The 13,182-nt window shown below is 38.4% G+C and overlaps 1 protein-coding gene across 34 annotated transcripts in view; it reads left to right on the forward strand.

The window, feature by feature from the left end:
* Positions 1–13,182, forward strand: part of dlg2 (discs, large homolog 2 (Drosophila)) — a 184,557-nt gene that overhangs the window by 86,721 nt on the left and 84,654 nt on the right. For 2 of the 34 annotated variants that reach the window (XM_042732753.1, XM_042732754.1), the window contains exon 1: positions 8,123–8,307. The exons of the other annotated variants lie outside the window; for them this stretch is intronic. In XM_042732753.1, the coding sequence (XP_042588687.1) occupies positions 8,230–8,307 (78 nt within the window). In that variant the 5' untranslated portion in view covers positions 8,123–8,229. Of the gene's footprint in view, positions 1–8,122; positions 8,308–13,182 lie in introns of those variants that run through there. 34 annotated transcript variants of the gene reach the window in all.

The following is a 13,182-nucleotide window of genomic DNA, read 5'->3' on the forward strand; positions in this document are numbered from 1 at the left end:
CTGAGGAAGGTCATTCTTAACCAAAGCAAACACAGTGATATGAATACTAAACTGTCTTCTTAATTGCAGATTACAGAGACTGGGGATTATAAAAGAGAACATATCTAGGCGTCCTGATCAGTCCTCACAGACTGTTTGAAATGCATCCCTCAAGCCAAAAACTGTTTTTAATGGTGATGAAATGTCTGCTTGGGCCAAAACACTGGTGAAAAGGGAATATTTTGATCTTGACTGTCTCTATTACACTATATGTGACTATATTGATTGGCATTTGTCTCAGTTATTGTAGCAAATCCCAGAATTGATGTTTTATAGTTAGGACACATGTTATTATGTCCTACCTTCTTAAACTCTGTCGTCTTAAAGCCCATGAATGCAGTCAGATCCTGGCAGTTGCCTGGTAACAGATGTGCCCGACTGCAATGTTTTTAATAATCAGACCCACGCTTGAGTCCGACCTTGTTATTGTGTGTGTGTGTATGTGTGTGTGTGTGTGACCTTCACCCTGTATCTCTAATGAGTGTAAGTAGCTCTAACAGGGTTATGCTGCACTGCAAGTGCTAAACGACAGAGAGAATGTGAAGTGGGTTTTACTGACAGGGTTTCAGAGACCTCCAGGACCCGACGCCCAGCACATGTTTATGTTGTTTCTGCTCAGCTCATTATATGGCTGCACTCTGTGTCGTCCTTTTTAAAATAAAAATGAAAACTCAAGAGATTGGAACTTGCTTTTTCAGATTATGGGCCGCTTGTCTATATTTGTTGACCACATGCAGGGGCGTACCATAATGACTTTTAGAAATGACTAAATTTGTTTGGATATTTTAAAGAGGTTTGTTTTTCCTGTCCTCACTGAGAATGAAAAAAAGTACATATCCATATAATGCACAGACTTTACAATCAAGCATCTGGTTGCTTTGACAGTGGGTTAAATAAATGTGCAAACAGTAAAACGCAATCCCACTGTGGCTAAGGCTTCCTACTAACGTCCACCTTTTAAGCAAACCATTTTTATAATATAAAAAAAATGTAATTTATGAATTTATGAATAATAACACATCATTTATGAATATTCATGACTCAAACTGTGCCTGTCACAGTTTGTGCACTGAGCCGCTAACAGAAAGTGAATCTCCTTTTAAGAAAAGTTGTCTTGGGCAAAATTATGCACTTTTATTTACATAAATGTTGCTTTTGCTCACTATGAATACATTAAAAAAATACTGTAAAAACAGTAATATTGTGACACATTATTGCAATTTAAAATAAATGTGAATATTTAAACAGAAAATCAGCATATTGGAATGATTCCTGAAGGATCATGTGACATGTATTCTCCTGCTGTGTAACTGCAGCCAATTTTCAGCTCTTTTTTTTGCTTGTCCTGATCACATTGCACTGTTCTGGTGAAAAAAGTGGACTGTAGGTCCTAATCTCTTCCTGTCCTCAACCTTCTGTATTTATCTGACTCGATGGCTCTTATCTACCTCATTCCCTGCTGCCGTGCACCGCTCTGCTGTTACACTTCCTGATTTGTGTCGGAGTGTCTAAAGTACCGGCCGCCTTTAATCTCCCAGAGTGCACCTGGAAACTCGAGTTTAGCTCCATCAGTGCACACCTCACAGCTTTGTTAAAGAGAGCAATATATTCCCTGAAAAGAGTACAATGCACTTAAAACTATTTCCTAGCCACAGTAGCCACATTTACCAGTGAGTCATTGGTAGTTTAAATAGAGCACGAGTCTTTCCTGTGGTTGAGGTGATTGCTGGTGCAGTGGTGATATAACTCAGTTTTACTGCACTTTAAAGCAGCTCAGTCAGTTGCAGAGAGAGAGAAAGAGCGCTATCGGGTCCCATTGAGACATATCATTTGTGTAAAGTACAAGATAGCATTGCAGCACCATGGAGAGCTCCATGCATACATACATGTTGGCATCCTAAAGTGGCTACCCAGTGCTTCCTTTCCAACCTGACAGGACACAATAACACACTGCAATTAACACCCCAAATTACCCACCACAGGCTGGAAACCAAGAGAGAGAGGCAGTCGGAAGGAGAAGACAGCGAAAACTGGAAGGGAGGGCAGTGGAGGTTGCGTTTCAGCCAGAATCCATTACACAATAAGGCCTCCAGAGAAATTGATTTGCTATTAGAGGGTAAATGCATATGGCTGGCAGTGGGAGATTTCCTGGAAGGGGCAGATTCCGAGCCCTCATCCCGTGCTCCTTTACAAAACCTTGATGGAACTGCCATCCGCAAAATTGTGTCTAATTTGATGTTGATATTTCAGCATGCACAGAATAAAAGTGTACCTTCTGCTCTTCCATTTCAGATGGATCAAAGGCAATTTAAAGAGAAACATCTCATTTAAGACTCTTAGACTTATGCTTTCCACCTGTTAACATTTGTAGAGGGAATGTTTCAGGAACGTTTGCCAGTGGGGTGGCAAGCTACAGCCAAACCATGATGCTGTGTTGTGCGGAGGTTAAATGTTCGACTTTGACCTCCTCTGTCACTAACTTTTCAAAGACATTTAGTATATAATGATTTTTGTAAGATTTTAAGACAAGGTTGCATTTATTTATTTGGTCAAAAAATACTGTAAACATATTAATATAGTGAAATATGATATGTATAAGTAACCTTTTTCCTATTTTTGGCCTATGTGTTTTAAATTCCTGTGATGACAAAGCTGAATTTTCAGCATCCATTATTACAGTCTCAAGATCACAGAGTGATCCTTCAGAAATCATCTTTTTTTTTTCCTACTCCTATTTCTATCCATTGCTTTTTTTCCTTTCAGATTAAGTCCTTGCAGTTGCCTCCTCCTGCTATACGGTCGCGGTGTTAGATGCAAATTGAGAAGGTGCTATAGGCAGGACAGTGGGGGGTAAAGGGACCTGCTGGAGTCTGAGCTACAGATCACTTTGATGTGGTCCCCTGTCAGAGCCTCTGCTCTTTACGCTGGCCGGGATTCTGCCCTCCCCACTGTATGTTCCTCATGCATACCAACACATCCGACCTATAATTGCATGCCATCATCATTCCTGTGTTCATTAATACACAGGTGCAGACTGATGACATGGGTTAGAGTGGAACGGGATTTATACATGTCAGGAATTTATTGTTTTGTGGAAAAGTGGGCGTGGTCTCTATGGCACAAAATAGTAGGGCTTGGTAATGTCAGGTGAAAAGAAAAAATATTTTGATGATTACAAAACACACTTATTGTTCACAATAAGATCAGGAATGTGTATTAAGAAAATTAATGGTGTAATTTTGTGTTATTTTATAGAAATGGAGGCCATGGGTACATAACTGTGCATGTGGGGGACACGGCAACGTCCATAGAGTCAAGGTCATGATGTGGCTCAGTAATTTAACTGGGATCAATGGGATTGTATGGTTGTGTGATTCTGACTGCTGAGAGACTAATGCTGATCTGAATGTGTGTGTGTGTATGTGAGAGAGAGTTCTAATAACACTGTTGTACAATACACACACATTTTAATCTTATCGTTACAACTTGTCGAGCAATAGCTGTGGGATCAATTATGTTAGAGACCACTAATCTTTCTGTCTTTCTTTCTGTTTGTTTGCTGTTCTGGTCTTCTAGTCTGGTGTTGCTCATTCCTTTTTCATTCATTCTTTCTTTCATTCCTTATTTCTTTTATTTCTAAGGCTCTGTCATATGAAAGTGTACTGGCACTTTTTCTGCTGCCATGTCAGTGGCTATCACCTTCAGCTGATGTGTGATTGATTTTAGCATTTCAGCCATGAGTGACATATCTGAGCGAGAAATGATTCTATCCTTTCAGATGGGGAAAAACTGTTTTCTGGATGCATGCTTTGAATCCTAATGTGTGTGTGTGTGTAACTGTTTTCTGGATGCATGCTTTGAATCCTAATGTGGTGTGTGTGTGTGTGTTTGTGTGTGGGTCTGTTTTCTGGATGCATGCTTTGAATCCTAATGTGTGTGTGTGTGTATGTATTCTCTGGATGAAGTAGAATTGATGGGCAAGGGATTCTGGGATATGTATGCATACAGTATGTACTTCCTGTGCTGATCAGAACGGTCCTTTCAGCAGTCATCCACATTCATGCTTGTCCCTCGTACAACCCTAAACTCCAGGGCTTCAGATGATCTCAAAGCCGCCCTCCTGATTTTACTTACTCCAAAAAGCCTTCTTTAATGAACAGCATCTGACTGAATGACGCCTCAGTCTGCTGCTTCTGATTGTCTCTGTGTTCGTGATGAAGTGTAGGGCCCTCTGACTCGCTGAGAGAATCAACAGTGCTGTACCACTGGTTTCTTACGCACATCCCCTCTGGGGTAGACCTGTTATTTAGAGAATGCAATGCCCCCCCGGCCCATTCATTTCCTAGACACGAGCGGGCAGTACGAGGAAATTTCCCTGTGTACACAGAGCTCCCCGGCGTGCAAAAATCAATAGCTGCGCTGCAATGCTTGCAGTCTGAAAACGCACTACTGTAGCCCATCTATTACAGATACGCTGCAGGATAATCAAAGCCAGACCTGATAATGAAGGAGCTCTGCTAAGGCGAGCATATTTCAGCAGAGCTGAAATGAAAATTAAGTTTTCAGTGGACTATAATTTGTGTATCAGATTTAAGTGTGATAAATAAGTGTGATTTGCCTAGAGCAAATCCAGATTTAATTGTACAATACAAATTCCATGTTGCACAATTGCACACAGAGTTTGATTTGTATCCCCAAACAACAGAAAAAAAGTATTTTTCCCGGTAGTTGAAAGTATATAAATGCTTATATTTTAGGTATGTGGTTCCTTGCCAGGCGATGATCATATTTTGGGTTAGTGTCATCAAAATGTCTGAAAACCTCTGGTCTAAAACAATGCCCAAATAGGTTTTTAGCTGATGTATTATATTTACCAATAGTATTTTTTTCTTTCAAATAGATTGAACTGATGAATTGTGCTCATTAAATAGTAATGTTTATTAAGAAAGTAAGTTTCATGTACACTACTGTAAAGTGTGATTGCTTCTTGTGAATGTGACGCATATAGACCAGAGTTCTTGAACAATATTCTGTAATCAGCTTACGCCTGAGGAGAATCAAGAGCACTTTATTCAGCTCAGGGCTGGAATTATGTAACAATCATAATAATATGTAGCATTTAGAATGTGAATTCAAGATGAAGTGCAGTAGTTATGCAACAAGCACAAGGTGTACTCATTTAACAAAATAGAGCCGTTTATTGATTCACTGCTAGAGAGATTTTTTGCCTCCAATTCAATTTATGCTCAGTTATATTTCCTGCTTGGACTGTAATGTTTATTCTCTAGCTATAGAAACCCACAGGTTGATTAGATTCAGTATCCTCTACCCTTTTTGGTAATACAGAGGATATGGGGTTGAATCATGCCTAGCTTTCAGCTATAAACCTGCTTGATTAATCTCCTTATTTGAAAAGCGAATTTCACAGATGTACATTGTGTAAATATTTAACTGAATTCGAGCTTGATGTATGAACCTGGAGCTATACATGTGGCTTTGTTAACATTCTCATGTACTAATTTTCTTAAAACATGAAAAAGAAAATGTGGCCAGCCCAGAACAGTCAATTTATTCCCGCTCAATAACCTGTTCCATTGTGCACCTTATTATAGTTCATTAGAGCTTTCTACCATGTTTTTCGATGCCTATAGCCTTTTGGCACTCATTTAATGTGATTTATGTCTGTCTTTAAAGCTTACTCCAGTGTTTTTCTACAGCTCTATGTTGTCAGAAGAACATCAGTGAGTAACATCATGACTCAAGTTTTCTGTAACTTCGTAGTGCATCCATTCGCCCCCACCCGGGGCGAATCACATCCCTGCCTCATTGTTTATCCCACACCACCCCGTGTTAACATTTCCACATCTTTGTTGACTGAAAGATCTAACTGTGCCTGCTCAGATCTGAATATCCCTATCCTGATGTGATTGAATAAACTTTTTACCATCATAAGGTACAGTTAGCCTGAAAATAGTTTCAATCGCCGAGCGATGAGCTGATCTCTGTTTGTAGACTCTGGATCTCTCTTATCAGTGCGTCCAGGACCGTGAATGGCTCTGGGAGCAGTTGAAAGAGCCTCTGGGAGCCTCACTTTTGCTGATGAGTGCGGTTCTGTGAATGCGTGACGTTGTCAGCGAAGACGTTCGGAGATGTTAAAATGAAGCTCATTTGCAGCGTGTGAAAATGCATGCTGGGGTGTGATGGGGAGCGGAAGGAAGAATAATGAAATCTCTCCTCCTTCTGTAATACTCGCTCACACACACCCACTTAGCAGATCAGTGTGAAAAATGAGTGTCTTATAAGTATGAGGGCTGACCATTGATCTGTGTGTCAACTCAGTGTTAAAAATGATGGCTCTTGAAAAATGTAGAGCAGACTTATTATAACTAAGCAGAACAAAAACATTATCAAATAACAGTTAATCACAACAGACAGGCAACGTTTTTCATTATCCATGACTTCTTGGCTCCGTCCAATGATTTAGCAGAGGTTTTAATTAAAAACACTGCGTTTAATTTGGTACAATATGATAACAAGAGTATCCGTTAAAACACACACTAAAGTTTGGGATAATTTTTGAAAGAAGTCTCTTTTGCTTTGAGCAGCCATTACTCCAGTTTTCAGTGTCACATAATCTTTCAAAAATCATGCTGATTTGGTGCTCGAGAAACATTTCTTATTATTGTTAATGTTGAAAAAAAGTTGTGCTGCTTATATTTGTGGAAACTGATACATTTTTCAGGTTTCTTTGATGAATAGAAAGTTTGAAAGAACTGAAGTTGTTTGTAACATTGTATGTCTTTGCTGTCACCTTTGATCCATTGCAGCCTTGCTGAATGATTTATTTTTTTAAAGACCTCAAAAATGAGTTGCTTATTGCTCAGTAGATTTAAACTACATATAAAATTAAAATTTACCATATTTACTTTCTTACACATTCCTGGTTTTATTGTGGAATTAATTGGTGCACATTATTCCAAAGAAGCAACACTGTTTGCGTTCAATTTCTAATGCGTAAAACCAATTACATCTCTATACATTTTCTCTTTGAAAAATTGGAATTATGTCACAAGTAAATGGGTTCTGTATGCATTTCATATTGTCTTTAATGGGGTCCTCAGTTATGCCTAAATTGAGTATCACTGCCGTCTCTCCTACAATACCAAGTTAAAAATAGAAACAATTGAGATAATTGTTAACTTGCAGAGAGTATAGAGCTATAGAGTGAATGTGCAAAGCATAGCTCAGAGTATTTGGTCCTTGAAGAGATCTCTGGCTTGTGTTAACAGACTAAGGTATCTTTGAGCACAGTTTGAGACATTGTTGAGACCTCGTCTGAAACTCCAGATCTGACAAGCAAGAATAAGTCTCCATTTTGAGATAAAAATTGAGATAAAGGGATAGCCCACTCAAAAAATTAAAATTCTCCTATCACTTACGGACCGTAATTTTTTCCCTCTCTCTTTCCGATACAATTTAAACTTGCTTGTTACATCAAATGATACAATTACAGGTAGATTCCAGCATTCTGTTCAGCGACTGTAGCAGTCTCCCGCAGGTGTGAATTTGACAATGATCCAAAGCATTTCAGAGGTGTGAGGGATGCAGCTCATGTTTACCCTCACTGATGGCACAGACAGATTGTGTTTTTGGTCCCAGAAGAACCTATGGAGCTTTAGATGATTTATCCCACTTAGCTTAGGGAACCACATTCATTTCTCACAGGCAGAAGAGCCCCTGAACCGGGGCCAGATAGACTCATATACTACCCCCCACAGAAAGAGCAACTATAGTGGCCTGGGGTCGCCCACTCTGTTAACACAGACAGGAAACAGAGTTTAGGTCCTGCACACAATACCATAAAGGAGAAGACTCACAGCTCTGTTGGCAATATATAAATAAACCAGCAAGACAAGAGAAAGGAGAAAACAGTGCGATTTTAAAGACAGTGTGTGCGAGATTTGCGAATTTCTCCAAGCAGTCTGTGTCTCTTTTTGCCCTCCCTCTTTCTCTCTCACCTGCTCTAGGCTGAGTGTGTATGTGTAGATTATTACTGAGGGGAGAGGAGAGTGTGAACAGCATCTCTCTCTCTCCTTCTCTCGCTCTCTCTCTCTCTCTGACGCTGAGACTGGTGGCTCCTCCACAGTGTTTACTCATAATTCAAACGGAGAGATTCCACTCAGCCACACTATGTTTGCCTCCATTTGGTACGCCAAGAAGCTTGGACGCAGACTGCTTCAGAATGCTAGGAAGGCTAAAATGCAGAAGGTAGGTGTGGGAGGTTTCCATTTACTCCGCGCAGAGTTCATTCAAAAGAATATGACCTTGTTTGTAGTGCTTTTTAATGTGAGTTGATTAGCGAAAGGTGGATTGGAAATGGAAAGGTGGAAGGAAATGCATTGGTGTGTGTTTTTATTTAAGTTTGTTAATGCTAAAAAGCAGTTGTGATAATCGTAAAGGAGATTCTGGTGAGCGAGATTGAGTACTTCCTTTCTTTTTTCCTCCCCCAGATCTAATCTTCACCGTCTTATAGTGGGAGTAACATAATAATGTGTTATCCCATTGTCGGAATCCCTGCTTGCTTTACAAAGCATTAATAATGATCTGTATCATTCTCTTTAAACGACATTAAATCCTCTTAACCTGCTGTCTTCCTGTTATCGTGGCATTTACCATGCTGTACCATCTGTGAAGTTTAGCAGTCTGTCTCCCTCTCTTATTCTCACTCTTTCTTTCTCTCTTTCTCTCTCTCTCTCGGTCGACTCTCGCAGTCTTGAGATGTTCAGCACCATATCCGATTTGTCCTAGTCTGCCTGCTGGAGTTTTAACTAGTCCTGTTTCTGACCAGCTCACTTCGATTCTCATTTGTCTCTTTCTATCAGTAATTCATTTTGGTGCCCTTGCTAAAGATCACAGTTCCTGTCATCAGCAAGGGTCCTCAACCCTTCTACACTTTTTGAAGGGAAGAGGTGTGTATGTGTTAGTTTGGGATTTGAATGCAACAGGTTTTATACTCTTTTCTGCCTAATGCGCGAATGCTCAGGGTTTGAAATTTTTACTGGGGGAATCTCACAGATGTCTGTCTGGAGCATGTCTATGCCATATTTTAACCTAAAATAAAGAAAGAAAAAAAAGTAAATTACAGTACTGTTCAAAAGGTTTATGTCAGTAAGATTGTTTAAATGTTTTGAAAGTTGCTTATGCTCTCCAAAGCTGAAAGTATTTGATAAAAAAATAATAAAATACAGTAAAACTGTAATATTGTGAAATATTATCAAAATAGTTGTCTATTTTTTTATTTTAAAATGTAATTTATTTTTGCGATGACAAAGCTGATCCTTTAGTTACATGATCCTTCAGAAATCATTCTAATATGCTAATGTGGTGCTCAATAAACATTTCTTTATAATCAATGTTGGATACAGTTGTGCTGGTTAATGTTTTTGTGGAAACGGTGATAATTTTTCAGGATTATCTGAAGAATAGAAAGTTCAAAAGAACATTTATTTGAATTTATTTATTAAAATTATTTTATAACATTATGAAGGTCTCTTTCTTGCTTTCAAAAATAAAAAAAAATCAATCATTCTCTGTGATGTTTGTTATATTCTCAATTATTGTAATAGTTTTTTTTAAATAAAAGTTAGCATTCATGTAAGATAGCACATCAAATAATACATTTTAAATATATAAATATTTTTCCACATTACATTAATGAGAATCCAGATGTTTGGCATTTCTTTAGAGGAAGTAACTTATTTATGCACACAAACTGAAGTGTCCAAAGGACATATCCCCCAGTCTGGAACTCTATGTGCAGAAAAGCCGAACGTGGGCGAAGGCAGGTGACCACAGGCCACATGAGGACATCAAAAAATTATCTAGAAACCATCTGCATCAGTTAATAGTTCTGAAATATGCTTTACTGTGGTACTGATGGACAAATCCGTTTTGGAGGGAAAGTGCTTAATTGTCATGAAAACACTTGACCTTGACATGTTCTTGATAGGTTCATAAATTCACCCCACCAAAAGTTTGATGCTTGTATTGATTTTGTTTTGGCAGAAGGGTTTCACAGCCTGCTCACCTTCCTGCATGTGCTGGCACTGTTTCAGACTCTCCAGCAGAGGCTTCTGGAACATTGCTGGAGTTCCTTTGAAATTTGTTTTATCCGTCCACAGAGGAACCTTGGTGTGATGTTTCTTGGCGCTGCTGATGTTTGGCCTGTTCCGTGTGAGGTTTTATGTTCTTTGTCTCTAAGGGAAGATCTATCAACTACAGCAGCAGTTTGGTAGTAATTGAAATTCTTTAATTTGGCAAACTGTCATCTGGCTTTGGAGAGTGGCTTTGCGTTTAATGCTAAAAGAAGTGAGACTTTGAATTATGGAAATTTATTAGGTTAAAGTGCATCTATTTAGCTTTTGTGCTTGATTTTCCAGTGTATTTTCTTTTGATTTATTGATCCATAAATAAGGACCTCTCACACACCTGAAAACAGAAAATAATATGAAAAAGAAGAAAAAGGTCTTGCTTTCAAGCTTTCAAAGAAATCCAATATTTTTTTAAATACTAATGATTTGAGCATGCCTTCTTCAAGCTTTTTAACCTGATTTCTGGCGTTAATGATTGTTCATGGTTTATCTATTGCTATACTACCTCTGAGAGGGTGTCGTGGATAAATTTCAGGGCTTGTAAATGCAATATAGTCCAATCCTTACAAGAAGAAACCATCACAAACCTATTTTTTTCTGCAAGTTCCTGTAAGGAAATAGGCATCTGCTAAATGTATAGAACTTTTCACTTTTTATCTTCTCTTTTTTTTTCCATCTTCAAAGATTCAGTGACTGTTCTGCCAGAGTTTATAACACTCAACTTGGATTTGGGGAGCGTTTCATGCTTATTCGTGACCTCACAGCGCACCTACTATTATGGAGGAACCGCTGATGCGATGCGATCAAATTGAAATGAACCTTTTTCATTATTTGATCAGCGTAAAATGCCTCCTCAGCCAATTTTTGCATTTGTGAATTACCTCTGAGAAAAAGTAATTTATTTAACTGATTTGAAGATGGCCTTGGTGTTGTACCTCTATCTGCTCTATGAGCTCTCCCAAAAATAGTGCTTAGTGTGAAAATTTTCGATTTCATCTGCAGAAAGATGGTTGTTTTAGGCATCGTTTATGTAGCAGTGAGGCTCTTTGTCCTTGTGTGTTCAATTGTCCTTCATATAAAAGATTTGTGTCTGGGTCAAACCCAGACAGCATGCGCTCTTAGGTCACGTTGCCCACTTGTGCTCAGACCCATTAAACTTGAGGAACAGGTGAAGGTAGACAGTCTCTATCCTCTTTTTGACCTACCCACCCCAGCAGCTGCTCTGCAAATGTACCCACACTTACAATATGTCCTCAAGTTATTCTGAGTATCTCTTATTTCAGTACTTTAAGGGATCATTTATCCTAAAAGGATTTTTTGTCTAGAAAGGGCCCAAGGGCTGTCAGTCTTTGAATATTACAAACAAACAAACATAAAAATAAAATAAAAATATCTTCATCACAACAGTAAGTCCACATTACTATACCATATTTCATGACTTCAATAGCCATACAACAGCTTTGTGTAAGGAGCAGATTAAAATAATGTTGCTGTTTACTGAAAACTTCTTGACATTTGTGGTCACCATTGATTTTCATGATATGGAATGAAACACTGTGGACTTTCTATGTCCTCTGTTTCATGAAAGATAGTTAAGTAATGTACTTTCTTTTATAAATGCAGTCCAAGGGCAGGTTTTTTTTCTTTCTTTCTTTTTTTTTTCTAATGGGAAAAAAAATCTCTTGGATAAATGTGCAGTCATCACAAAAAGATTGTATACTTAAACTTCATTTTACGTAAAGGCCAACAGGAGGAATATCTAAAAGCCTCTTTATTAAACAGATTAAAGTCAAGGTTAGACTTTACAGACATTTAGCTTGAAATCTGAAATACTGAAATATGAAATTTGTCTTGATATGAAGTTTTTTCAGGTGACATTTTATCTATTGACCCAAGAACCCTGTACTATGGCATTCAAGTCAAATAATGATGTAAATACTAGATTCTATTATATGAAAGAAAGTGACAGTGAAAGTAATGTAAAACTGTTTAACTGTTTAATGAAAAATAAATATGTGTGTGTGTGTGTGTGTGTGTGTGTGTGTGTGTGTGTGTGTGTGTGTGTGTGTGTGTGTGTGTGTGTGTGTGTAATAACAGTTCCACCAATGACAAGCAGGAATTGTTAGCAAGCCTTACACTATATCTTTTCCTTACTAGTTTCAGTGGCGATGAAGTTCTGCTCTAATTCTTTCTGTGAGTACAGTGCAGTCTCACATATTTCATGCCGGTCATTGAGCCCTCATAAAAAGAACTGCAAGGTTCAACACATTTTGTCTCATGTGTGTGTGGCCCAAAACGTTATTAGATCCTGCTCTGGCTGGAGCCTTCCCCATTTGTCTCCCTCATTTGCCTCTGTAAGGTTTTATCATGCGGCGATGACTTTTTAAAATTGGTTTTCGTGCAGGGCCTGATTTATTTAATGCAACTTTGCCGTCCGCATTGTTCTTCACATTCATATTGGAATGTGGCTATAGCCTTTATGCCTGTAAAATGAGGCTTCTACATTAGCAGAATGATAAAGGTTTTTTTTGTGTTAATGGATGCTATTTAGTGATTCAGCAACGTATATGTATAGAAGCTTGGCAGCGGGCCAGCATGCTTAATGATATTACAGCAAAGTAGAAAAAAGCATAGGGTCATTTTTATATATGAAAAGTAATAAACTGGTTTTCCCGAAAGAATGGGAGAGTTGAGGTGATGTAGGCTTTATCACTATGGAGACATGTTGACATTTGTGTTATATGAATAATGTATAGGCTTTCGGGAGTGACAGGCGGTTATGTATGATAACAGTAAATAAGAGGTGTTGTGTGAAGGTGATTCGCTCAGTCTGAGATTTTTCACATCACACTTGTTCAGTGTTACCTGGAGCTGAATTTAGCAGATCGAGTTCAGTATCCTCTTATGTGGTTTGTTTGTTCCGAAATACTCTTTTCATCGCATATGTCATGAGATCTGTAAAGACCAAGGCGATACACGTTGTAACTGGCTT

Source organism: Cyprinus carpio, chromosome B10, assembly GCF_018340385.1.
Source record: "Cyprinus carpio isolate SPL01 chromosome B10, ASM1834038v1, whole genome shotgun sequence".
In the NCBI taxonomy this organism is placed as follows: Eukaryota; Metazoa; Chordata; class Actinopteri; order Cypriniformes; family Cyprinidae; genus Cyprinus; species Cyprinus carpio.